Genomic DNA, 26,575 nt, shown 5'->3' with positions numbered 1-26,575 from the left:
TGTGTTCCACAAGGTCATTGCTTGCCTGCATAGAGGGTAGGAGTGTGTACCCCCTTGTTTGTTTATGTACCACATTACTGTAGTGTTGTCTGTCCTTATTGTAAGTTGTCCTGGATGTAATAGATTCTTGAAGGCTGTCAGAGCATTCTGTACAGCTAGCATCTCTTTTTGATTGATGTGCAGATTCCTTTGATCTGCAGTCCATACGCCTTGAACGCACTGTCCTGCCATGTGTGCCCCCCCCTAGGCGTAGTCCGATGCATCTGTTGTCATAGTTTGCCTGGCTGGGGGCAAGGTGAAAGGCTGACCCTTGTTGAGGTGACAAGCCAGTGACCACCATAGAAACTCCTGTTGTAGGCAGGGAATGAGAGATATCATTGTGTCCAAGCTGTGGCTGTGTTGAGACCATACGCTTTTTAGGTACCACTGTAATTTCCTCATATGCAGCTTTGCAAATGGTATTAGTAGTATGAAAGATGCCATGAAGCCCAAGGCCTGCAGAATTTTTCTTGCAGGTAGCTGGGTCTTTGTTGCCATTGTTTTGAAATATTGAGTCAGTTGTAGTTGTTTGTCTGGCGTCAGACAAGCCTTCTGGGCCGTTGTATTCAAGCTGGCACCCAGGAATGTCATATTTTGTGAGGGTACTAGTTTTGATTTCTTTTCGTTTACTGTGTACCCCAGGCAACTTAGAAGATGTTTTACAAAAGCCAGATGTTGTAAGAGGGTGTCCTTGCTTTCTGCTTGGATGAAGCAGTCGTCCAGGTATGGGTATATTTGAATTCCTCTTTGGCTGCAGTATGCAATTAGTGGTGCCAGGCATTTTGTGAAGACCCTGGGCACAGTAGATAAGCTAAAGGGCAGTGCAGAGAATTGGTAATGGGTTGAACCTGCAATGAAACGGAGGTATCTTCTGCAATTTTGTCTGATAGGGACATGCAGGTATGCCTCCTTGAGGTCCAATGTTACTAGCCATGCTTTCTTGCCCAACATGGGAAGAAGCTGCTGTAGTGTTAGCATCTTGAATTTGGGTACTTGTAAGAAGGTGTTTAGAATTGAAAGGTCCAGAATTGGTCTCCAGGCATTGTCCTTTCTGGGAACTAGAAAGAGTCTTGAGTAAAATCCTTGGCTTTGCTCTCGAGTAGGTACCAGTTGAATGGCTCTCATGTCCATGAGAGCTGTAATTTGTCTTTGTGCCTCTATCCATTGATTTTGTGGCAGGTTTGGCATTCCTCTTTTCATTGGCAAGGTGTGAAAATGGAATCTGTATCCTCGTGAAATTATGTCTAGGACCCATTTGTCCTTTGTGACAATGTGTCAGTTCTCTGAAAAAAGTGCGAGTTTTCCTCCCAAGGGGGCTGCCAAGAGAGTGTTGCTTGGCCAGATGAAGTGCAAGTCATTGAGTTTGCCTTCTGGTAGTTTGAGACCTGTCTTCTCCTCCCTTCTGTGCTGCAGTGCCCCATTGTCGAGGTTTGTACTGGGCTTGTGGTTGTCCTCTGCCTCTTGGATGTCTGTATTTACCCCCTCTGTGGTCTGTCAGTACCTGGAAAGGACCAATTTTTGTTGGCCAATTTCTGCTGAAGCGAGGGGGCTGTACCTGTAGGAAATCTTTGACTGTCTGCATAGATTTTGCCTTATCCTCCATTTTCTTTAAGACTTCTTCTGCTTTAACTCCAAAAAGAACATCCTGCTGTAAGGGAGCATCTAGAAGCTTTGCATTAACATGATCAGGCAGAGTTTTCTCCTTTAACCAAGCATGCCTAAGTATAACAGACCCAGTGACAGCTGCTCTGCAGGAAGCCTCCAAAGAATCAAACCCACATTGTAAAGTATGTTTGCCCACCTGTTCAGTTGCATGCAACAGATCCTGCAATTCTTTCAATTCAGACTGTTGAGGGAGTGTGCTCATTTTTTGTTTTAACTGAGACATTAGAAATTGCTGATATTTTAACATGTGAAACTGGCAGTTTAGTGCTCTCATAGCTAGAGTGGCTGAGGTGTAAACCTTTTTCCCCCACCTGTCTAGTGCTCTGGAATCCCTTTCAGAGGGTACAGGATTTTTTTGCCATAGAAGCCTTAGCCCCTTTGGGACCCTGGGAGATAGTCTCTGGATCAGCAACAGGACTTTTATAAAGAAATTTATGGGAATCAGGCACTCTATAGTATCTGTCAGGTTTGGCCGGAGCAGGAGGCAGATAATTTAGGTTCAAAGTGGATTCTAAGTAAACATCATCCACAATGTCTAAAACTGGGGGGATGGCAAGTGGTCTGTGCTGGGGGAGTAAAAGAAACTCTCTAAGCCTTTTCTTTGAGTCAGAGTAGTCCTGACCTTCCCAGTGAAAATGTTCCCTCATAGTGTGTAAAGTTTCCCCAAAGGAGTAGTCTTCAGGGGGAGAAGCTGTGGGAATGGAATCCTCAGCATCAGAATCTTCATAAGGGGAGAAGGAGTAATCCTGGTCCTCAGAGGAGCCTGAGGAAATAGACACTTGTTCAGAGGAGGCGTAATCTTCCTCTTGTCTAGGCCTTTTGTCGGGAGGGGGTTGGGAACCCCTGATTAAAGAGATCAAATCTTCAGCCATTTTGAGCATCTGTTTCTTAGGCATGGGGCCTTGAACAGGGGACTGAAGTGCAGTCTTTTTAGGTTTAATAGGAGTCTTAGTCTTAGGATACGTTTTTATGGTGAGCGTCATCGGTCTGAAGACGCCTTCAGAAACCGAAGGTGTTTCTGCAGGACCGACATCTTTTTCAGCAGTGTCATCGGTAGGGCCTAAACAAAATGGCTGCGTCGGCCTAGTACTTTCCGCCAAAAGTTCCGAAGCGGTCTCGGGTTCCAGATCTGCGGTAGTCAGGGGCTGCATCGGAAGCCTCACTGAAGACCGGTGAACCGGAGACCGGACCAGCCATGGCCTCGGAGTGTGGCTTGGGTCTAGGCTGCCTGTCCTTATCCTTGCGGTTTTTGTGCATGCCAGTAGTCGGTTGCTCCGACGGCATAGTGTAGTTGAATTTTCTACCGAAGTAGTGTCGTGCGAAATCAAAGCGTCTTTTAATAGTACGCTTATTAAACCTAGCACAAAAACGACAACTAGTGACGTCGTGGTCTGGGCCTAGGCAAGGTATGCAGTAAGAATGAAAATCCTTATGAGGTATTTGCTTCCCACAAGAAATACAATTGTTAACTTTTTCTGACATCGGTCTGAGGCAAGAAACGTTTCCCCAATGGGGTACTTAGCTTTATTGAAGACTTCGGATCTGAAATTCGACTTCGAAAATCTCAGGAGTCGGCCGACCGGCACTTGCAAACTGCTTCTGCTTCGGGCACCGCATGGCAAGAAAGACTGAAGAAAATGGTGTCGGATGCATTATATATACCCCTGGCGCACTGACGTCAGGGAAGAAGCGACAGCAACCGACGCTGGACCAAGACTTTGGAATTCCGGCCGACTGCAGGACCACCTGACGACAGGATAACCCAAGTGTGATGACTGCAGCAGGGTAACACGATGAACATCTGTTTTATGCAACTATTAAATATAATGTAAGAAGTAATTTTGTCCTAAAATCTCAGGACATTTGCCATTTTTACAATTTTTTTGCAGGACACAACTGCCCAAAGAGGGACTGTCCCTCACAAAGTGGGACAGGTGGTAACCCTAGGTCAGTGTTCATGCAGACAGTGTGGAAAAAAAAACATTCATATGGCAACCCTAATCAAGGCTCAAACTACAAAAAATGAGGATGGTTTTCAATAAAAGCTGGTATAAGCACAAAGACTGCTGTGCATAAATGAATACATCACTGTTGAAAAGACTCTCAGAAAACTCCTGTTTCCATACAACACATTATTCTCAAAAGCAGGTGCAACACAATGAAATTTAAAAAAAAAGTAAACAAAAATTAAATCAGCTCTCTGTACAGTCTACTTTGTAGCACCTGGAAAATGGGAAATTACTACAATAGATATTTACAGAGATACCTAGAATCCATTACACCATTTCTATTTATATACAGTAACCTTGCCATTTGTAGATTTTTTGGCATGTTTACAACTGCAATTATAACATTAAAACATAAGTAATAAATAAAATTTAGGATGAAACAAATTAACACTACATAATTCCGAAATGTAACAGCTATACACACTTTTTTAGCTGATGAAAATAATTAGCTAGAATTTTTAGAAGCACATTCTGAATTTCTGTTTCGAAGATTTATTGGCATTTTCAGTGTATCAGTAAAGATGTTTCTGTAGAAACAACATTCTCAAATTTGCAGTAGCAATAAACTGCAAATTCAAAGACTCTGAATTATTTTAATGTACACCACTGCTACTATCATCTCAAAGAAATGACTGCAGCCCATAAGCATTGTTTTGTCTGTTACACAGTGTAGTTATATGCATGCAGCAGAATCTTTCCCATTTTATATTTTACACTGAAGTGTACACTGTCAATGCATGCCGAAAGCAGACTTCTTGACTGAAGACTGACTTTGGTTATATGGAGTAAATTGTTTTCCTTTGTGAAAGCAACCTGAGAACACAGTTTACAGTTGTGTAATACAGCATTAGATTATTGTGTTGTGACACATCTCCAAGTCCAACGCAGTGGGGTGAAATGCCTTTCTCCTTCCAAGATGCAATGGTATCAGCTTTGATTATCCAAGTTAGTACAATTGCCAATCAAAGCAACGTGTACTATCTAATTTGCTAAACATCAATTACATAAAATATTTGCAACATCTGAAACTTATTTTTAAATCTTTGGTAGGTTACATCTAAACATTCCATCTGGCCTTTGGTTTTGCAATTTACAAGGCATCCCACAAAATATGATTTCCAGGAAGAATACACATTTCTGTGATTTTCTAAACACCAAGTCTTAGCTTGCAGGTTGCGTTACTTTTTATTTATTTGGAATACCACAAGCCACAATCCTTATGTTGTTGGCCTCCTAAAACAGTAACTGAAAAATGGGTATACTACCTAATATTTAAATTGGAAGCCCAGTAAATTTGGTTACCAACAATTATTAGGAGGTGTACTTCCAGCATTTTTTTCTTCAAGTATTAACAAGTAATAAGCCGCAGTGGTAGCATTGTCACCTCACAGCAAAAGGTTCTCCCGTTCGATTCTCGGCTGGAGCACCTTCTGTGTGAAGTCTGCATGTCCTCCCCGTGGTCAAGTGGGGTTCGAAAGACATGCGTGAATGGGCGTGACTTCGTTGAAGGTTGGGTGTCGTGCTGGCACCTAGGCACCGTAAAAATCTACTGCCAATCATTAGCGGACTGGAGTTCCGCTGTGGTGACCCCTAACCGGGAAAAGCCGAAAGAAGAACAACTGTTAACAAGTAATCTTTTCTACCATTGTCATGTCTTTTTCCTAAAAGGATATAAGGGAGGACTCATTAAGGGAAGCATGAATGCTACCTTTACAAAAGTCAAGAATACCACTTCAGAAATTAAACTGATTGTTGGACAGGCTCAAGACAGGCCTGGTTTCAGTACCTCCCCCCAGCCTTCAAGCAAGAAGGATTAACTGCAAGTTTAGCTAGTTTATTAATCATTACAAGTAACCTCTTCTAACATCTTTTTACAAAGACTAAAAGGGTAAAAGGAAGGACTCATTAAGGGGAACATAAATTCTACCTTTACAAAAGTCAAGAATACCACTTTAGAAACTAAACTGGACAGGCTCAAAAGAGGCCTGGTTCAGCCACCCCCTCCCCCCACCTTCAAGCAAGAAGGATTAACTATAAATTCAGCTAGTTTGCTAGTTTGTAAGGTGCCTCCTCTCCATGAAGGACCATGTCTCTTTAAAGTAGGAGATGCCAAAGTGCACCCTGAAAGCATTGTCCCTTGTCAAGACTAGTAATGAGTCTGGATGAAGGAAGGGAAGAACCATAGTGAAACTGGTAGTCCACCACTCTGGGGACACAGAAAGGGATCTGAAATCAGAAGAAAGTCTGTGAGCACCTGTGACTCTGTACACAATGACACTTTACAGTCAAGATATTGTAAAGGTCAGGGCCACCTTCAAGCCCAAAAGGTGCAGAAGGGTCCAGGCCTTGACCCAACACTGCATCCTTGCACATGTTGCCAGATATTAACTTCTGGGTCCTCTCCAGAGGAAGAAAAAAAAAAGAAAAAAAATGGAAACTGTTCAACCCATCATCTGTAAATGAAATCCAATGAAATGGAGTCACAGAGGCTCTCTTCCAAACAGAAACCCCTGAGGACTGTAACTACTGAAGTGCTCAACTCATTGAAACTAACAGTCTCTTGATGAGTCCATTAGGGGAACATATGTAGATCCATCTAATGCAGGCCTCTACCACAATGGCTAACATCTTGTTAAACACCCTGGGAGTACAAAAGAAACCAAATGTACTTTGTACTGGAAGTGGTGCCTACCAACCTTACAGTGAAGAAGCACCCTGTGCAGATTCCATACAATATGCCAAAAGGTGTCCATCATGTCCAGTGGGACCATCCTGTTGCCCGCCAACATAAAAGGCAAGACACTATGGCAAACTATTACACAGAACTTAAGATATTGATTTGTTCAAAGAAGTTACTGAGGACCAGGACAGAAAATACTTCTCTCATCCCCTTCACAAGCGAGAATAACCCTTGGCCTCACTAACAAACAAGGACAGCTCTACTGACTCTTCAATAAATACATTCTGGGCTCAACACAGGAGCTCTGTGAGAAAGCATGGTTCCTCAGTACTCTACATCTAAGGGAGTCAGCTAATGGTTTTAAGATGTAACTATTTCTGACAGCATCTAGTGCTGGGATGGTTCCCCAAGCAAGATCAAACTCAGACAACCGCCCACTACAGTCCTGCACTGTAATCAGAACTATGTTTGGTAGGCAGGTGATGTTGCCTTGTTGGGACACTTGCTGGCATAGTCTGGAGCAAAGATTATCTGACCCCTGAGTCTCCCCTTGGTCTGGGAGATCCTCCATGTGGGGGTTGCATAGCCCAAACTAGATACCGAAGGGCTGACTGAAGTGAACCTTTCTGAAAAAACAGCCATTCTGGTTACTTTGGCTGAGCTCCTTGAGAGATGACAGCCTTAGCCAAAACATCCTGCATCGGTACATGCTTGAGCCTATGGTCAAAATTAAGTGAGTCACATGGCAGCCCAATGTGGACTCTGTACAAAGGGTGTTGACCAGCTCCTTTCCTGAGTTGAAAAGTAGGGAAGTCTGAAATCTGAACTTATGAGATACATGGATGAAGGATCTACACATCAACGTGGCACAGTGACAACTCCTCCTTCCACAGTGCCAAAAGTTTTAGATTCCTTCTCTGTTGTGGGTTCTGGGATCTTTGTACCACCAAACAGATCAGTGGGGAGTCAGCAATAAGATTACTAGTTAGGCTATCACTCAATTCTGCTAGGGGGCTGTAGAAAGCATCAGCCAATGCCGCATTATCTGGGAGCTTCCAGTCTGCAAAAATGATAATCATAGCACAGTCTCCAAAGGACAGAAGAACCAAGGTCCCTCCTCTGCCTTTTTCCTCAGATACTCATTCTGTGGTGGAGAAATGTAGGTCAGTCAGTTCATGGCAGACATTATAAGCCTTAAAGGTTCACCAAAGTATCTCTTATCTGAGGTTAGAGTTGTTGGAGAAGTTCCATTCTCCTTGTCTGTGATCTTTCAAGTCCTGAGAAAGGGCAGAGAGAGGGACAGAGAAAGGAAAACATCTCTCTTCTACAGCACTGGCCAAGGTGAACTTATGTGTTTTCAACCACATAGTGTTGACAGCACAAAGCTAAATGCCTGGCGTCAGGTTATAGGACACCATGCTCAGGGAACAAGCCTGCTGAATGTTATGGGGTGACACAGGACTAAGGATGCATTTCCACATCTGTAAGGCCATCTCTCCCCATTTCAGTCTACTTGACATGTATTAATTTAAACATCCAGTGTCAGAGGCACTGCTAACCCATACTCAACATGGGCCACTGACTGCTACTGAGTCTGGAAGGAGGCTTGAGTAAAACAGTCCTTCATCTTGAGTGTCCCTACTATACTTTAAATAAGAAGTTCAAAGGACTGTTTCCCAGGAGCAGGATGGTCACTAATAAAGTCTGACCATTCAAACAACTGAAGTTAGGTGTCTACACTGCAGGATGTACCCAAAAGTGCTTATCTGGGTCACATCTGTCATAGGCTGCTCATTACCCAAAGACAGAAGATGGGTGCAAACACAAACCTTGACCATGTGAGTGAAAATATATGACATACGAGGCCAATGTGAGGCCATCCCAGGGATGGACCTACTTTCACAAAGGAGTGCCCTGTTGCTGCCCTCTAGCTCCTTTACCTTCTGAAGCTGGTCTGAGACAGCAGTGAAACTGCAAAAAAGTTTCCTCCAAACTATCCAAATGCTAAGCTCTCTCAATGCAGACCCATAGAAAAGTCGACTGATGCTCTGGGCAATGTTCCCACTTGACACCACCCCTCATTCTAACGACAATTCTGTTGGCTTAAGTTTCTTAGGAACTTGAATTTTAGAACTTTTCCATGACAAATTTCAGGATCAAAACCCATACTGTGATAGAAGAAGAAAATAATTGGTTGGCACATTGGCAAGGTACACTCTGTGCTGCATTTAAAACTGTGGCATGGACTAGCAGAGGGTAGGTACACACACACACACACACACACACACACACACACACACACACACACACACACACACACACACGCACACACGCACACACGCGCACACACACACAGACACACACACACGCACACCATGGAAGCATCACAGAAGAATAGCTGAAATGGAGCAGGGGGGGGGTCCCTACACTAACTCACTGAAGAGGTCCACAAGTCACTTTTGTCCCCCCAAGTACTACACTACAAATGTATGCATGTACATACTGTCTGCATGTTGGAATGTCAAAGTACGTGTTTGTTTAAATATTTGCATTCTTCTCTGCGACATGGGACTGTACACGTAGCTCACCAGTTTAATGACACTGCTCAAGGACTGAGCATCCCTCTCTGCCACTGACAAAAGAACTTCTGTTGATGGTGTACAGATAAGCGGATATGTTCCCCATCCAAAAGTGGCTGTTTCTTATTTTACTGACACTGTCTAAAATCAAAATTATTTGTCTTTTACAGTAAAGGAAAGGATAAGTAATGAATTGTATGCTCAGAACTGGTAAAAGGTAGTCAAGAAAGCAGGTTAAAAGGTAGCAAATGTTAATAATGAAGACAGACAATATGGCAAGTAAACATCAATTGCTAGGGCTTATGGACTCCAAGCACGACAACTTATAAGACAGAAGGAGACTGAGGTGCCATTGGTGAAAATGAAGAGAGTATTTAAAACTCAAACTGGGCAAGTAATTGAGCAGGTTGCAAGTTATACAGCAGAAGCAATGAGATAGACTTGGTGGATGCCACAAACTCACACAATGATGTGACTGAGTCTGCGCCTAAAAAAACTGAGATTTACGATAACTGCACCCAAACTGCTGCTGAGTGGAAGGAATTAAGGAAGAGGCAAGTACATTTTAAAGACAGGGTGTGCTGCAGGAATATCTGTACTACAGAAGGATAGCAGGAAGGGAAAGACCGCAGCCTTTGTACAGGATAAACTGGCCAGATGGAGAGGTTCACATGTTGGACTGGTTAAAACTGAGAAAGCACATGTTTTGTTTCTGCTACAATGGGTGTGCTGTGACAACTGATATTAAAAACCTAAAAGTGATGGACCAGATTCTGTCTTTGCTTTGGATTCAGTTAGTAAAAATTATTATAATTAATTTGGGAAATTATAATATTTGGCAAAGGAATTGGTTCAGTTTATCAGTTAATTCAACTGAAAAGACATATTACATTGCATACTTCCTAGATTATGTCAGGGTTTAGATTTGATCTGCAGGCTACAAGGATAAAAGTAATAAGCTTGCATAAAACAGTCATGGAAGAGATGGAGAAAGTTAATAAAGAAGCAGAGGAGTTACTAGATGAAACATGCCAATTTTTATATCAGTCCCTGAAAGATAGGTAGTTTTACAATTCCCCTGACCACTAACCATCATTGGCTGTGGGACTGGGAATTACTGCTGGATTAAAGAGAGAGAGGATGGGACATATTATACTGTGCATCCAGTGATGACGGCAGATTAGCTTTGGCTATATTATGATCAGTTATAAAAAGCTGAAATGCAGAGGGGCAATGGACAGTGTGTAAGACAAAAGTAAGCTTTTCTTTGATAGATATGCAGTTACACTGGCTAGCAGCATGCAAGACAGAAGTTATCACTGTTCTTCTTATGCAGAAGGACTTAGAGGCTATAAACGGACAGCACAGAGGTAAGACTCCCATTAGTGGGTCAAAGGTAAGACTCCCAGTAGTGATGGACAGCCAATCAAATTTTGGATGGTTAGTAAGGACAGTGCAACACACTGACTACTACAACTTTTTAACATAGTGTTGAAAATTAGAGATGCTATTGCCTAAGTGACTGAAGCAGTAGTTTCATCAATACCAAAAGAAGAAGATTTAAAAATGTCATCTTCTTACAGGTCTACTTCAATATTAAGCCAAGATTATAGGTTGTTTAGGTCAGTGCTAATGAAATGATTAGCAAAATGCATACACATTTAACACATAATGATCAAGGTGTGTTTGTAGGAGGAATGCAAACTAATGACAATACACTGAAAACAGAGACACCGATGAAAGACAATGAGCGAAGAAGGGCACTACTGTTATGGGTACATGGTTTTATCTGACATTGTGCTTATGCAATTTGCTTTTTCTTCTCATGTATTGATATGATACAGACAATTTATGAGACATCTAGTATCCAAGTCAAAATTCACGCAGGAATGTCAAATTCTTTTACGTTAAGGGGAACAAATAATAATGTCCTTTCTCCCTTGTCTTATTTTCTTTGTACTTAAGAGCTTCTGGTAGCTATGGTTAGGAGGTCTGTTGGATATATGTTAGATCAGGAAGTACTTACCATAACAGTAGATGTCCTACTGATCACTGTTGCAGTATTCCAATACTGACAAGTTATCTCACTGAGGTAACCTAATGTCTGATACTTGGGTATCTGGCTAAGTAGTACTCTGGAATGGTTTGCTGCTAAAACTTACGGGTTTTTAAGAAAAAAGATTAAAGGAATACTTACAAAGGAGTTGGATCACAAAGTTCATGTAGTACATTTTTTGCCTTACCTCTGTTATAAGTAGTTTATGCATTTTGGATATTCTAGGAGATTATTTTAATATTGACAAAGAATACAAAAGATTTTGTGTAGGACAGAAGTACACATATGTCATCTTGGAACAAGATGAAACTTTCAAAGAACATGGTTGGTTTGAATGTTCTCGACCCAGAGATGTACTCTGAGACAGTCTGTTGAAGGATTTTATATTTATTATACCTATATAAATATGAAGCTAAATAGATGAGATTAGATAAGTTAACAAAAGGGGACGTAAGTTAGACAGGAACACTTTTGGGTGCATTATGAGAAAACAGCAGATCACATATGAGTGAAGAAGCAAACTATAGCAATACTGCATACTTTATTAGCAAAGGAAGAGATTAAGTGCTGGGCACAAATTTATTGCCTACTGGAGATAGTGAGGTGGGTTTCACACAGGAAATGGGGTTAATCAAGAGGAACAGGAGGCTTACAGTGAATTACTGGAATGAATTAAAATCAAGATACAGAGGGAATTCATGGGAGGACATGAAAAAGAGTATAGATTGCCACGTGTTTTACAGACCGAATATGAGGGGTTGCTTAGTACAAGAAGAAGTATACGTTTGATAAAACTGTTGAGGGGAGGCCACATAAAATAATCTATTACTAAAAAGAAGAACTTAATACTCACTCACAAAACATAAGACTTTGAAGGAAATGAAACGGGAGGTGGTGGTGAAGCTTAAGATGTACTGGAGAACTGTGTTAGGAGCGGTGATAGATTAGCTAATGTGGAAATAGATTTGTTTATTATCAGAGTCACAGCAGTTACCAAGTTTTGTTTGGAGCTATCCCCACAAACAATTTTTATACCCTTTAAAGACTATAAAAGAACCGACTGAATGTAGATTCACATTGGGATATTAGGGAAATGGTAACACATTTTGGTTATGTGCACATTTAAATACTTTTAAGGAAGATTTAGAAGGGAGTTTTGAGAAGGGGGATACAACTGACTAAAATGCTTATGCTCTAACCTATGAAAAGTACTTGCATTGTACTACACTGAAGTACATATGAAGATTTCAGATCAGATGCCTGACAAAATAATAGCTTAAGTGGAACCAGTCATAGTTTCATCATAAAAACTTCAGAAATCTCCTTGGTTCCATAACACAGACTGGAAACAGAGGATCCTGCAAAGTAAGTGCTCTTCCAAAAGACAGCCATTGATTTGTCCTGCAATGACAAACATTTGAAGGAGGTGACTGAGAGATATTCTGTCAATGAAGTTAATTAAGATTCCTCTACACAAAGGAAATATAAGCAAAGTCCAACTGCTTAGCCCAATACCTGCTTGCCAGTGACAACTATTTAACTGCTGCCAGTGTCTATTTGTATCTGGTAGTAATGACAAAAGATTAAGAAACGTGTAACAACAGCCAGATATTGAAGACCCAAAGCCTACACTCTAGGTGCTACTAAGCAAATCTCGGGTGAAAGCAGAACATCAGCTTTTCAGAGAACTGACAGTAGAGATCTAGGGAACACATCTGCATGCACTACAATGTTACTGGATGAAGCATCCGACTCTTTTCCACTTCAGCAGATTTTTTAGCAATAATGACAGTGAAACAATAGATGTGGAAAACACCCCTCATATCAGCTGGCTTCAGTGGAAAAGGAGGAAGAAAACTAACATGTCAATGACCTGAGCTCGATTAGCAATTCAGAAGCTGACAAAACCAGTCAAGGAGGTGGGCTTTTGTTGCCACAGACTGACACTCTCATCTTGGGAAGGATGAAAAGACAACTACTGTTGCAGGCATACCTCGCAGCTGTCTAGATTTTCACAGAATCTCCAGATTTTTCCCTCATACTTTTTATTTGTTCCTCATATATTTTTGTATTTTTGGCAAATTATTGAGGATGGAAGTCAGAAAATCATGACAGACTTTCCAGTTTCAGACTTCAGACCCTTCAAAAACTTCATGCTAATGGAAAACATGTTATGCTATCAACTTGCTAACTTTATAAAAGCAATATTTTAAAAATGTCCCTATTTTGGGGCCTTTGCCCCCCAGTATTTCTGGCTTTGTCCAGAATTCATACTGTAAGAGGTTGAGAGGTATAGTTATAGGTGCTGACCTCTGGTGGAGGCTGGAGGCATTGAAACTTGCAGAGTACATGTGTTAGCACTGCTCTGAAATCCACCTCAGGCTACAGTATTTAAAGGCATTCTCTGTAACAGTCAGCCTGGAAAGCACTGTATGGAGCTTAATGTTAGGCAGAGGGATTAAGAGGTCACCCACCCTTCCATCACATCCAAGCATATATAATGATGATCATCAGGATCTTCACATGTAACACCAGCCGCTGCACAGCTCCCATGACGAAGCTCGATGGGCAACACGTTAAGGCAAGAGTTGAAGGACAGGAGGGGACAGCAGTGCACAGGAAAGAAAAAGGCACTGGGAGAGAAAAATTAATGGATTTAAAAAGTCTCTTATCCTGAACGATCAAGCATTCACTGCTCAAGTGGCTTCTTGATCCTGCATGAAAGTAAAATTGGAGAGTTTCTGTCAGCCCTAAGATGTACTCAGATGCACCTGAATACACATGTGATGAAAATGAAGTTCAAGTCTTCTACATTCTAGAATGAGGCACAATTCCAATTAAGGAAAGGATCCTTTGATGAAGGTGACTACAGCCCCCCAAAGGATTAGATGTCTGAAACCCCTTCTTGAGCTTCCAGAACCAGACCCACATCACCTTCTACTATCTAACATGTCAAAAATGCAAAGAAGATTTTTCTTTTCCAGTAAACAGGCTTATGAAAACAGTGGTAAGGGAGGTAAAAGGGTATTGTTCATAAGCATGATTAGATGAGGGTAACCCACCTTCAAGAAGTGTTCAGCCTGTCTTGGTTACATCTTGCCTGACTTTTCTATGCTGCAGTATGCCCATACCACCATATGACTGGAGAAGCATCCAGGGGTACCTTCCCTAGGAGCCATGCCAAGGAACTTGCTGATAATGAAGTCATGCCTTCTGGCATGGATAGTCACCTGCACCCCTGGACCAAATAACCAAAAGGCTTACTAGCAGCTATTAAGATAAAGGGTTGTGTACCTAATGCATGTTCTGCTATCTCTGGTATTAACTTTCATATATTTGCTTTAGAATTTTGTGGCATAGCCCCTGAACTAGTCTGGTCCTTATTACAACTCAGGTAACCGGGATTTGAGGAGAGGCCCTGGCACTAGAAGAGCCAAGTAGGGAGGGAGAGGAATGAAGGGGTGTGGCATACTTGCCTCTCCTTAGGAAGGTGGGAAGGTAGGAAGGGTAGCAGCTATTCTAGGAGGACACATGGAAGTATGATTTCTACAGTAGAGACTAGGGAAACCACTTGTGGTTATGGGAAGGGGGTGAAGCTGCTTGACGGCAAAATCCCCTGTGGAAGTCAGGGACAACCAGTGCGTACAGTCCAATGCACAACCCCCTTCAGATACACAAGTTCGGCATCTACATGGAACACTATCAGAGACTAAGCAGGAAACCCTCAAACCACCTCTAATGGCTGTCTAAATGATAGCCCCTCCAAGCTGACCCTCACCTGGTAATGAGGAATGAATAGGCCAACGAGAAGGGAGGAGGCAGAAAAAAAGAACCTGAACTGTTTCCACCCTGGTGGTGAACTAAATGAATACCCTTACCACCTCCACCGCAAAGAATGTGTCAATCATGTATGTATATGATGCAGAAAAAATGTGTCTGCCAATTCTTCTCCTTTTATGCCAAAAGTATATTTACTGCACTGCAAAATTAAATGGAGCCAACACTACTGCACTATGTAATCATCCAGCCAGCAGCTCTACTGACAAGACAAGTGTAACATACAAACCAGCCATGAAGGCTTTTCCAATTTAATCACAGTTCAGCCTTGTGATTATAAAAATGCCACTTCAGATTTGCTGAACACCTGGCTCAATGGAGACATTTAAATGCTGGCTACAGCAATCAGACAACAAAATGCACGCCCAAATCAATGGACAAGGAAACAGTTTTCTCAACAGCTCCCTACTTCTGTCCAAAAGGAAAATTTCAAGGTATCTGGGTCCCCAAGCAATTCTAAATAAAAAAAAAAAAACTGACTAGTATGGACTGGCAGGTGGGCACACAGTGTAGTCAAACTCACCTGGAATGTTTCCACGTAGAATAAAGCTACCCATGAAGAAGATTCCTAAATTTAAAGGATGATGAAACTGGCAGGAGGCTTTCACCTTGATGGCTCAATCCAGAATGATTTTCATGTACTGCAACACTATTCTGGCAGCCAGATCCTTGCCCAAAATGACAGTCATAATTTATCTGTCTCTAGTCTCAGATGTACAAACGTATTCAGTGAAATTTGCAGCAAGAGAAAGAACATGGGACAGGAAGATATTATGGACTAAAAGCATTAATCAACAATTTTTTGGTCATTAAATTTTATGCATTTAAGTTATGAAGAGGAAACAAAAGGAATGTGGCAAATACTTAAGAAATGAAAAGAAGTTATACTGCAGTCTAACACTAGGCTAAGGAGGAACCATCTATCAGAAAAAGACATATACAAGAACAAGAGAATCGACTCTGAAGGAAAAATGTAACATATGGAAAATGCTGTGTGCGTGAGTTTGAAAGAGCCATTGGATCACAAACAAGCTCCCCAGTCAGCAGTTTATTTAGAAACAGTGAGAAGTCATGGTAGTGATCTAGGGAAGGCAACTGTACAGAAGGATGTGGACAGAACAGCTTATTCAACATGCAAGACAACAGTAAGAGAAGACGGGCCAACTGGTCATATCTTCTGCCAAACAGCATGGCGATGAATGTATAAATAACTATAATGTATCAGCCCTGCCACAATAACTGATTTTGTTTAATTAAAATCTTAACTCATCTACTAAAAACATAAACATGCTTTATGCACGGTGCATCAAAGTACTATGCTAGAGGTTTTTTTTTTTAAAGTAAAGCAACAGATGACCATTTATGACTCGTTAAATAAAACAGTGCACCAAAAATGTTCTCCTACGATGGAAAACTGGCTATAAGGAGCAACCACAAGCAAAAAAGGTGATTTTAAAGTCCATCACAGTCCTGAGTAAGGATGAAACGTTACTGTTATAAATCACCTAATTTCTGGAACATATGATACACATGACAATAACTACTCAACGTTCTGATTATGAAACCAGATGGGTAATGATGAAGGCTGCATGACTGGGAACCAGGGCTTTGAAGAAACTTTGAGAGTAAATATGAAAACAACTGATAAAAAATGACAACAATTCAAATTATTGGCTAGTTGGCAGCAAAGTGAGTACTGATATTTTGGCAGCAAACAGGGTATTGATGTTTTGTTACTGTCTCATTAGGCTAGAATATTAGCATCACCCACTACCACATTTCAAGTTTCCAATGCAATCCAATTCCATGGAGGAGGAAATGTAGGGATCTTATGTACGTCTGCCTTCCTGTGCTGATGCTGTGAATGGGGAAATACATAAAACATCTGCAAAAATGCAAAACCGAATTTCACAGACATCACTAAATGACTAATCCGTAACTGCACATTAAGGTAGAAACACCTTATGTCTGCATTATATAGTGAATTGTACTCAAGTTGCCCACCCCCTCACCCCATAATATTCTATTTCGAATTCTCAGCAACTGTGATTTGCACTGGAAAATAGCAGGCAGAACAGTATTGGTATGCAAATAGTGGTGGCACTGTGCTAAAAACAGCCTTCAGGCAAGTCTTAAAAGCTGACTTACTAGATACAGCCTAGTCCACTAACGTCCACTTATGACAGTGACAACACAAGCTCTTCAAGTACAACCCAGAACTTTTTGAAACCATCACAATGTTTTTATCTACAAAAATATCGTTAACACTTGTACATTTTGATGTAAAACTGTTACAGAGGACCCACAAAGAACAGTGGCTTAATTCATGAGCATAAACTCTAATCTACTTTGCAAACTCTTAACAATACACTATCATGCTGGTTCTAAATACTTAAAACATTTTATGGAGACCTGTTAGTGCAAAGCAAAATACTGCATGTGCCAGTCAGCAAATGGCAATCAATAAACTGAACTTATTTACATGTACAAAGTCCATCTGAGAAACTCTTGTTACAAACTTTATATCTTTCACTTAATTATATTCTTCATAAATGAAGAAAGTTATTCAGGCCAAAAAATTGATTTTTCACAGTAAAGTATCAATTCTAACAGTACTGTAAATCAAATCAAGTTTTCAATGCCTGCAAAGCAGTATTATGATCAGAATGGTAGTTTTATAAACCACAAAACAGATCTTATGGTCTACTGCACCACAGCTGCCTGGCACTTGCATTCTTCCATTTCACAGCCAGCTATTTTACTACAGCCAACATTGAAGGTTCATTGCTACCCGCTGTATAAAGACATTTGATCAACAATATATATAACCTTTTTTATATCAAGTGTCACTATAAATCAAGTACAACTATATTCTTAGCCTGTTTATGCTGCTCGGTCTCTCCATTTCTGAGCTGCAGCTTAGACAGGAAAAGTCCGTGCAATTTGTTTCAGTGGCACATTCTATCAATGTAACATTAGATTATTTTCTCAGAAATGTTACCTCTGTTCTGAATATGTGCTACTCCACAGTGTTAGTCTTATTTGAAAAGCAGAAAAAAAAATTCCATCTACCATACTGTACAGTCTTTGTTTGTGCAACATTTCAGCCATAGTATATATTAGTGCTCCGTAGAGTGGTTCAATGGACACAAAAACACAAAACTGACAGCACACTAGCTCACATACAAAAAACAAAGAAGGTGTTGTCGATCAGACCACAAAACTTTCATCATCTTCATTTGGATTAAAATTCGCTTGTCCAGGGTAAGGGGAACCAGGCTTTTGCTGGGGTGGCACCGAGCTCAGCAGTTTTGTTGGTGAACTCCTTGAGCTCCGTAACGGTGATGCCGTGTTGCTCAGCTTGCCGTTCAGATGTGCTGACTGGCCATTACCAGGAGAAGATGTTTTCCCAGCAAGCACATGTGGTGGACCGGTGACATCAATGATGCTATTTATAACTGCAAAAATACAGCCAATTAAAATATATATTAAGAAAGTACACAAAAGAGCAGTTTTCTACTCAGGTTAAAGTATGAAAATAAAACACAGGACTGTTTAATGCAAAAAATATATACAGTTAAGCTAGGCTTGTAGATTGTTGTTACATCATACTGCCTATGAGGTAACTGTTTCTCTCAATGTTTCCATTACTACTGAAAGTACTAAATCACTGACTATAGTGCCACATTTTACTTGTACTGTTATGAATTTTATAGTACTGCTCTGAGTGTTCCTGTAACAACTGAATATATTACTACTTCTCAATGTTCTGAGTACTACACAATGTATTTTTTCATTCATTGCACTGTAAAATTTTTACCTCAATGGCTCTGAATCGTCTAATAAGAACTTAATGTACTACGTTATTTGATTGTACTACATTTTTACTGCACTGTTTACCGTTACTGACCGCAAAGTGGCAGAAGAGGGTCTATTAATTAGTTCACTTACTGACTAACAATAAATAAATAAATACAATAAATGCAGTAAAAATAGTACAATACATAGAAAAGCAATGAACACAAAGAAAACTACAAGGCTATTCTTTTTCATTTATAAAACCAATTTTTGCCAAGATTCCAAAATGTCTGCCTGTACCTTCCTGCAGAAGGTACAAAGTCTATTGGATCACATAAAATGGAGTGGTAGTTTACACTGGTGGCCCATGCATTGTGTTGGAACAAGCACTCCCCTCATTCACACAGACACAGACACACACACACACACACACACACACACACACACACCTTGTACCTGTTCCCAAGTTCACAGCTGTTGTGCTATCAACCTTTTAAGTGAGTCTTGAAAATAGCTTAAGTAATGTCCTTAGGGTCCTCTAGTGTTCCTTCCAGCTGTGTACTGAAGCCCACCCACTGTCCCTCATGAATCATGTGCTGCTGCAAGCACTGGATCATGCCAGTCATTACAGCTTTGCACTTATTATTATGAAAAATAAGCCTCAACTATACTAACAGATTAATTACTGTAGTGAGTTAATGCTCCTGCTTTCTCTGTTAAGGCTGCAAGGTTCAACCCCCCCCCCCACCTTTCACTTTACATATTTGTTTTAAACATACTTAACTACTAATTCACTTATCCAATGGTAACTGGTGGTAGTTCACAGGACTGATGTCCTTTGTCTGAGGTGGAAGGGTACAGGTTTTCTGACTCTTTTTAGTGCCTTCACAGCATGCTATGAACAGTATCCCTGGTGTCTAGTATTCCCCTCCCCCATGTTTTCCTGCTGCAAACTCTGATTTTTTTCCCCTTAACTGCCATTAAGGCATGATATATCACATATCCCTAGCGCCTAGTGTTCTCCCCTGATTCCAAGTGATGTTAAGGCATGATATTAAAGAGTCCTCCTCAATGTCTACAATTTCTTCTGACCCTGAGTGCCATTAAGTAACAATATTAAAGAGTTTTCCTTGGTGTCTAGTGTTTCTCCTGATCTTATGCAACAGGATTTGCTTGTTAGCCTAGGGGAGTGTGCATGAATGACAGCCCCTGTCTCAGACACACATTCACACATTTATGCATACACTTACCTAACCTATCCCCCCATTAACTTCCCTACTGTGACCTCCCAGGCAGGCACACAGTCATACCTAGGCACACATTCATACACACAAGCAGCCATGCATATATACACCGGCACACATACTGCCAACATTACCTGCCAGCTGAACTCCCTGGCACTTACCTCTACAGAGATGGGTGAACACATTCTTTTGGCTGTGTTCATTAACACGAGTGGCCAGAAGTGGCCATGTTACTTTATTCAGCTGAGTGATTCTCTGAATCACTCGTTTATGTGAATGTCTTACTGCAGGCAGTACAGGCGAGAGCACATGGCTAATTAGCATATGCCTCTCCCTCAAAATTCCTCATTAGCATTTAGCCAACAACAAAGACCTCTACTTCCAATGGTGTACTGCAAAGACTCAGTCCTGGAATAAAATTTAAAATTAAAACTTTTACTAAAAACAAACAAAATGCAAACAAGCAGTGAGGTGATTACTGTTCCATTGTCCCAGTTTTAAAATACAGAAAACAATTCATTTAACAAGCTTATTTATTTGCGATGTTAGGTTTTCATACATGCAGATTTGCATTTTTTGTTGTTTTATGATTGGTTTATTTATGCAAAGACCAAATGTGATTGGGCAGAACAGGTTATTTAACTTTCCATTTTATGCTGTTTTATGATTGGTTCATTTTTGCAAAGTCCGAATCTGATTGGGTAGAACAGGGTTGTTTTATGATTGGTTTATTTTTGCAAAGTCAGAATGTGATTGGGTAGAACATTGTTGTTTTATGATTGGTTTATTTTTGCAATGTCCGAAGGTGACTGGGTGGAACAGGTTACTTAACTTTGCATATCTTGCTGTTTTATGACTGGTTAATTTATGCAATGCTTGAAAATGATTGGGTGGAACAGGGGATTTAATTATGCATGCTATTTCCTTCTAGCAGTTTTGAAAAGGTCCTGTAATAGGATAAAAGTGTTCAACAGCTACTTGTTTGCATTTTGTTTTGTTATCAATAAAAGTTTTAATTTTAAATTTTACTCCTGGACTGAGTTTTTGCAGTGCAGCATTGGAGGCAGAGGTTTTGTTGTTGGATTTGTCACTTTACTACACCTGCAACAGTGGTGGGTTCTAAATGGATAGCCAGTGGCAAATCTGGCAATGTTATTGTAGGAGTTTTCCAGTTTGTTGAGGTTATTTTTTGACAGATTAGTATAAATGGGTGAGGCATAGGAGAGTGTAGACATTAGATGGGTTTGGGCAATGGTTGTTCTGGCTGCTGAATTAAGGAAGGGTTTGATCCTATAGAGGGAGCCCAGTTTTCTATTTACAAGTTTTTACTGTGTTGTTAATATGAGTGTCAAAGTTAAGGTTGTTGTCTATTGTTATTCCAAGGAGTTTGGTAGTTGGATCGGGAGATATGAGACTACCATTATTAGATATGACTGTGAAATCTACTGGGAAGGACTTCCAGGTAGGAGTGACACGCAAGAGTTTTGTTTTTTGGGGGTTCAAGAGGAGCCAGTTCTGTGTAAACAATTGTTCTACTGTATTAAACACCTTTCGGGTTAGGGACTGTAGTTCAGATGGAGACGTGGCCGAGCATATTAATGTGGAATCATCTGCGTACTGTATACAGGTAGCCTGAGGAATTACTGAGTGAAGGTCGTTAATAAAAATAGAGAATAGAAGAGGTCCTAATATGGAAACATGAGGGACACCAAGGGTAATGGGAAGATGGGTAGATAGATTGTTGTCCCACAACACAGCCTGCTGTCTGTTATCTAAGTAGGACTGGAACCATTTTATAGCCAATGCATCTAGTGAAAGGGATTTGAAGATATTTATAAGTATCTGGGGGTTAACCATATCGAATGCTTTTGAAAGATCGATAAAGAGTGCAGAGGAAAGAATTTTGTTGTTACGGTTTTTATTAATGCAGTCAGAAAAGTATAAGAGGGGGGGGTGTGGCCAGGGATGAACACAGGATAGCAGCAGATTTCTTCAGCTCCACCAATTTCATTACACTGACAGGAATTAATTACTTAAAAAATTAATTTTTGAAGTAATTTTCTTTCTAAATATGTTTGTTTTATATAGTTCTTGAACTATATATAAAAAAGAAAGGAAATTTTAACAATATCCCTGTCAGAAATCACACTGGAAATTTTCCTGTCAGTTTATCAGTCTGAAATGAGTTCCAGTAAGACAAATTCTCAAGACTCCAGCATCAAGAAAGAACTTCAGTCTCTGATAACTATAATCCAGCAACTTACTGCTAAGATGGATAAAATGGATACTAAAATTGATACCTTCATAGAAAAAACTACAAAACAAATAGACTTGTTACATATAGACCTGCAACAACAGAAGATCCAGATGACAGGCATAGAAGAAGCTGTGAATGACATGGAAAATAGAATCCAAGAAGAGGAAATCAACATTGAGTTTCTGCTGAAACAAAATACACATTTACAAACAAAGCTGGATGACCTGGAAAATAGATCTAGGCGCAATAACATTAGGATTTTTGGACTGCCAGAAAATATTGAAGGTAACAATATTACTTCTCTTTTAACAACATGGCTCCCTAAAACTTTAGACTTACCAGAAGCATTCTCTTTTGGTATCGAAAGAGCACATAGATCTATAGCTAATACTAACTCTAACAAAAACTATCCTAGATCAGTTATAGTTAGATTTCTATCATCTTTTGATAAAGAGATGGTTCTTAAATATGCTTGGGCTAAAGCTCCTGTTAAGATTAATGAGACAACTGTGCGTTTTGACAATGACTATTCTTCCTTGGTAATAGCTAAAAGAAAAGTTTTTCTGTCACTAATAAGGGAGCTTAAAAAAGCACAGTTTAAAACATACCTTCTGTTTCCTGGAAGCTAAAAATCTTCCTTCCTGATGGTCCTAAAATTTTTGATGACTTAGACTCTGCTTTACTGTTTATCAAAAAAAATAAGATTTTGGATAAAATAGAGGAAATGGAATGGGCTAGTCCTTCATTAAAGAGACTGGCAACTGAAACTTCGTGGAAGACTTCAGAGAAGAAGAAGAGACTAAAGAACAAATGATTTGTTCTATTTTTTTTTGTTTTTTTCTCTCATCATTTTACTTCATTATTAATCTTTTTAAATATAGTTCCTGCATTTCCAGAAAGCCACAAATGTTCTGAAAAAGATTTAATCAAAGTTATTCTCTGTGTGCAAAGAAATGTTTTGTTTCATAACCAGTCAAAATATTTGAGGAACTAATAACAAGCTATTATTCAATTTGTTTCTCTTTCTGAAAAAGAGAAGTAAGGTCAGTAATTTGATACATTTTTTTTCTTTTTTTTTCTCCTTTTCTTTGTTTAAACAATGACATTCTATTTAGATTATGTAGTGGGTAAAGGGTGGGGGAGGGAAGGGAGAGAAGAGTAATGAAAATATGATAAATGGAATATTATACCATGACCCCCCAAAACGTGCACGCTGATTGGCCAGCGTGCCCATTGTAAATCGAGTTATACTAATGGAAAAAGGTCCGGTCGCCCGGACTTTTTCCATTAGTATAACTGCTTTAAACTGTCTCGCTATGTTAAATGGGTTTAACATAGCGAGACAGCTTTAAAATAAGAAACGGAGATCTCCGCTGCTTATTTTAAGCTCGCCATGTTAAACCCATTTAACATAGCGAGACAGTGTTTTAAACGGAGAAAGCAAGATCTCCGTTGCTTTTTAGTGTCTCGCTATGTTAAATGAGTTTAACATAGCGAGACAGTTTTAAAATAAAACGGAGATGTCCGTTGCTTATTTTAAAACTGTCTCGCATGTTAAACTCATTTAACATAGCGAGACATAAAAGCAACGGAGATCTTGCTTTCTCCGCTGTTGCACAACTCTGATGTACTGCGCAGGCGCAGTACATCAGAACTGCCGTGGATGCCAGACATCTGCGGAAGGGCAGTAAACAGGCATTATACTATGCCATTATTTAAGAAAAGTAATAGTTTCTTTCTTAAATAATGTCATATAATAGCAATAACCGCCTGGGTGTGGGTAATGTTAAATTCCACGGTTGGCTTTGTTTGGTCCCTCGGGCTTCGCCCTCGGGACCAAACCACGCCAACCGTGGGTAAATTTAGCATTACCCACACCCAGGCGTGGGTTATTGCTATAATAACATATGTATTCCTTGTAAAAAGTTTATATGTTCTTCAAATGCTATTCCTGATTATACTTTCTTGATTATACTGCTTATGCTTGTTTGTAAATAATCTGTCATGCTTTAACTAATAATAATTAGAACTAAATAATAGTAAATAACATGTTTTATTTTTAACTCTATTAATATAAACAGTAAGTAATATTCCATTGTATATTCTTCTTATAGCTTTCTCTTACATTTTTTTTATTTCTGCTTTACACTCTTTTGTTTTCTACTCTCTTTTTCTTTTCTTTATTCTTTCTCTTTATTTTTTTTTCTCATTAATATATAGAAATGCTTTTGATCATATAGACACAGTAAATAATAAGATTTGCATAAAAATTGAGTTGGGACAAAAATATTGAGTTTTATTACTTATTAATAACTTTGGGCTTAATTTCACTTACATAGAGGCTGTAATAACCTGTAAAATACATTGCGAAGGTTTTGTCATGTTTAGATGCATTTATACTGCTAAATGAATGTTTGTCACTAGTTTTTAACAAGTTTCCCGCCAAAATGTTAAGGGAGATAATCTGGGATGTGGGCTACCTCATGAACAGTGTCCTCGAGTTGTTTCAAAAGCTTCAACTCTCAGAATTCTCACAGAGAAGCTGAAAGCAGTCAATCTGACCTTTGACCCAGATATCACACTGACACATCACAGATTCAGGAAGAACACTCTACCAGGAAGTAGAACTGATGCAAATGTGACTATGTGAAGGAAAATGAACTCTTTAACATTTAAATGTGAGTTATTTTATATAATTACTTAAATATCTATGTTATAATTCATAAAATATGCCAGTTATAATGATTTTAAATTATGCAGTTTCTTGTAGTAAGTAAATGTTTTATTTTAGAAGGCATAGAAAATGAAACATTTATTCAAGTGTTTTTGAAAATCTACTTGACTGCAGCATACTAATCTGTGTTAAAAACTTATATTCCAAACATATACATTACTATAACTCATTTAATTCATCTGATTGACAAGCATAAATAACTTTATAACTCTATTCTGGAAGAAATTGTCATGTGATATATTTTAAAGCAGTAGTATAGACATACAAAATACAGATGTTTTTTTACAATAATGCAAGTGTTTCTGAGAATTTGCATAACTATGCAGTATGATTTATAACAATTTCTATAAATATAATATTTTATTCTATTGACAATAATGAGTATGAGTAAAATGCTCATATAGAAGCAATTCAAGGTTTTTTTTTTGGAAGCTGTTGACTGCATTTACATGACAGAAAATAGATGCATCTTAATATATGTAATGTCTGAACCATATTAGCCAAAGTTTTTGATTTAAATGAATGTTAGAACTTATTTTTACATACGTTGAATAAATTAATATGTAAATATGCCTTCCTTTTTTTTTTTTTTTCTCTCTTTCTTTCACTCTCTCTTCCTCTTTCACGTCTTTTATTTCTCTCTCTCCTCTTGGTTCCTAATATCAAGATTATTTGAATGCTATTTGAATACAAGTGTATTATATTACATAGATGTATATAGTAGTATGAATAGTTTTTAAAAAAAGTTTATTTTAGTTTATATGATGCTGTTTTATCAAATGTGTAGTCTTGTCTTGCTAGATAATTGAATTGAAAGCTGTTAATTTAAGTTAAATATAACCAGTATTAAATTGATAAGGTGGTAGCTGAGGTACTGCTGCTTAGGGTAGGGGGTTAACTTGAGTAGTAAATACTACTCTAAGTTGGAGTTTTTAACTCCAGGCTGGATGCAAGGTTTAATCCTTACATTATTTTCACTTGTTCATTGTTATATGTATATAGTTTTGACATCCACAATATATTTTGTACACTCATTGTCACTACAAACAAAATTGAATCCTATACAAAATCCCATAAGAGATTCAATAAATACAGCTATATTTAAAGGTACACCTAAAGGAGGAGATGTAACATTACTTATGTTGTTATTTGTTATTTTGATCATAAGATTCTTAAGTTTTAAAATGCCAAATGACATCTTTAAAAGGAATTTCTTTAAACATTAATGGATTGAATAATCCGTGTAAAAGGGCAAGCCTAATAAGATACATTAATTTACATAAGGCCAGCTTAGTCTTCCTGCAAGAAACCCATCTCTTGAAAAAAGATATTGATAAACTAGCCACAAATAAATATACAGTATTGGTTAGTTCAGAGCACACACAGAAAAAAAGAGGAGTGGCTATTTTATGGAATAAAAGTATGCCCATTCCTAAAACCATTAAGTCTTATCAGGATGACAAAGGAATGTTTTGTATGGTTACAATTCAAATTAATGGGAAGACTTACACTTTAATTAATGTATATTGGATACCTGGAATTGGTATTAATACAGTGAAACATCATCTTGATAAGATCATATCATTCTCTATAGGACATATTATTTTAGCTGGTGACTTTAATTGTATACTACATGAAAGTGATACTACCACTATAGGAAAAAGAAGAATTACATCT

The 26,575-nt window shown here is 39.1% G+C and overlaps 1 protein-coding gene across 1 annotated transcript in view; it reads right to left on the bottom strand.

Moving 5' to 3' along the window:
• Positions 1 to 5,235: 5,235 nt before the first annotated feature.
• The window catches only part of CEP170B (centrosomal protein 170B), a 1,277,870-nt gene continuing 1,256,530 nt past the window's right edge, over positions 5,236 to 26,575 (bottom strand). Inside the window, exon 19 of the mRNA XM_044074358.1 lies at positions 5,236 to 18,323. Coding sequence (XP_043930293.1) covers positions 18,076 to 18,323 — 248 coding nt within the window. The 3' untranslated portion in view covers positions 5,236 to 18,075. The remainder of the gene's footprint in view (positions 18,324 to 26,575) is intronic.

This window comes from Protopterus annectens, chromosome 6.part0, assembly GCF_019279795.1.
Source record: "Protopterus annectens isolate FY-2018-M chromosome 6.part0, PAN1.0, whole genome shotgun sequence".
NCBI classification, from domain to species: domain Eukaryota; kingdom Metazoa; phylum Chordata; order Ceratodontiformes; family Protopteridae; genus Protopterus; species Protopterus annectens.
Note: the sequence above shows the minus strand (reverse complement) of the source record. Positions and strands in the feature narration are given on the sequence as shown.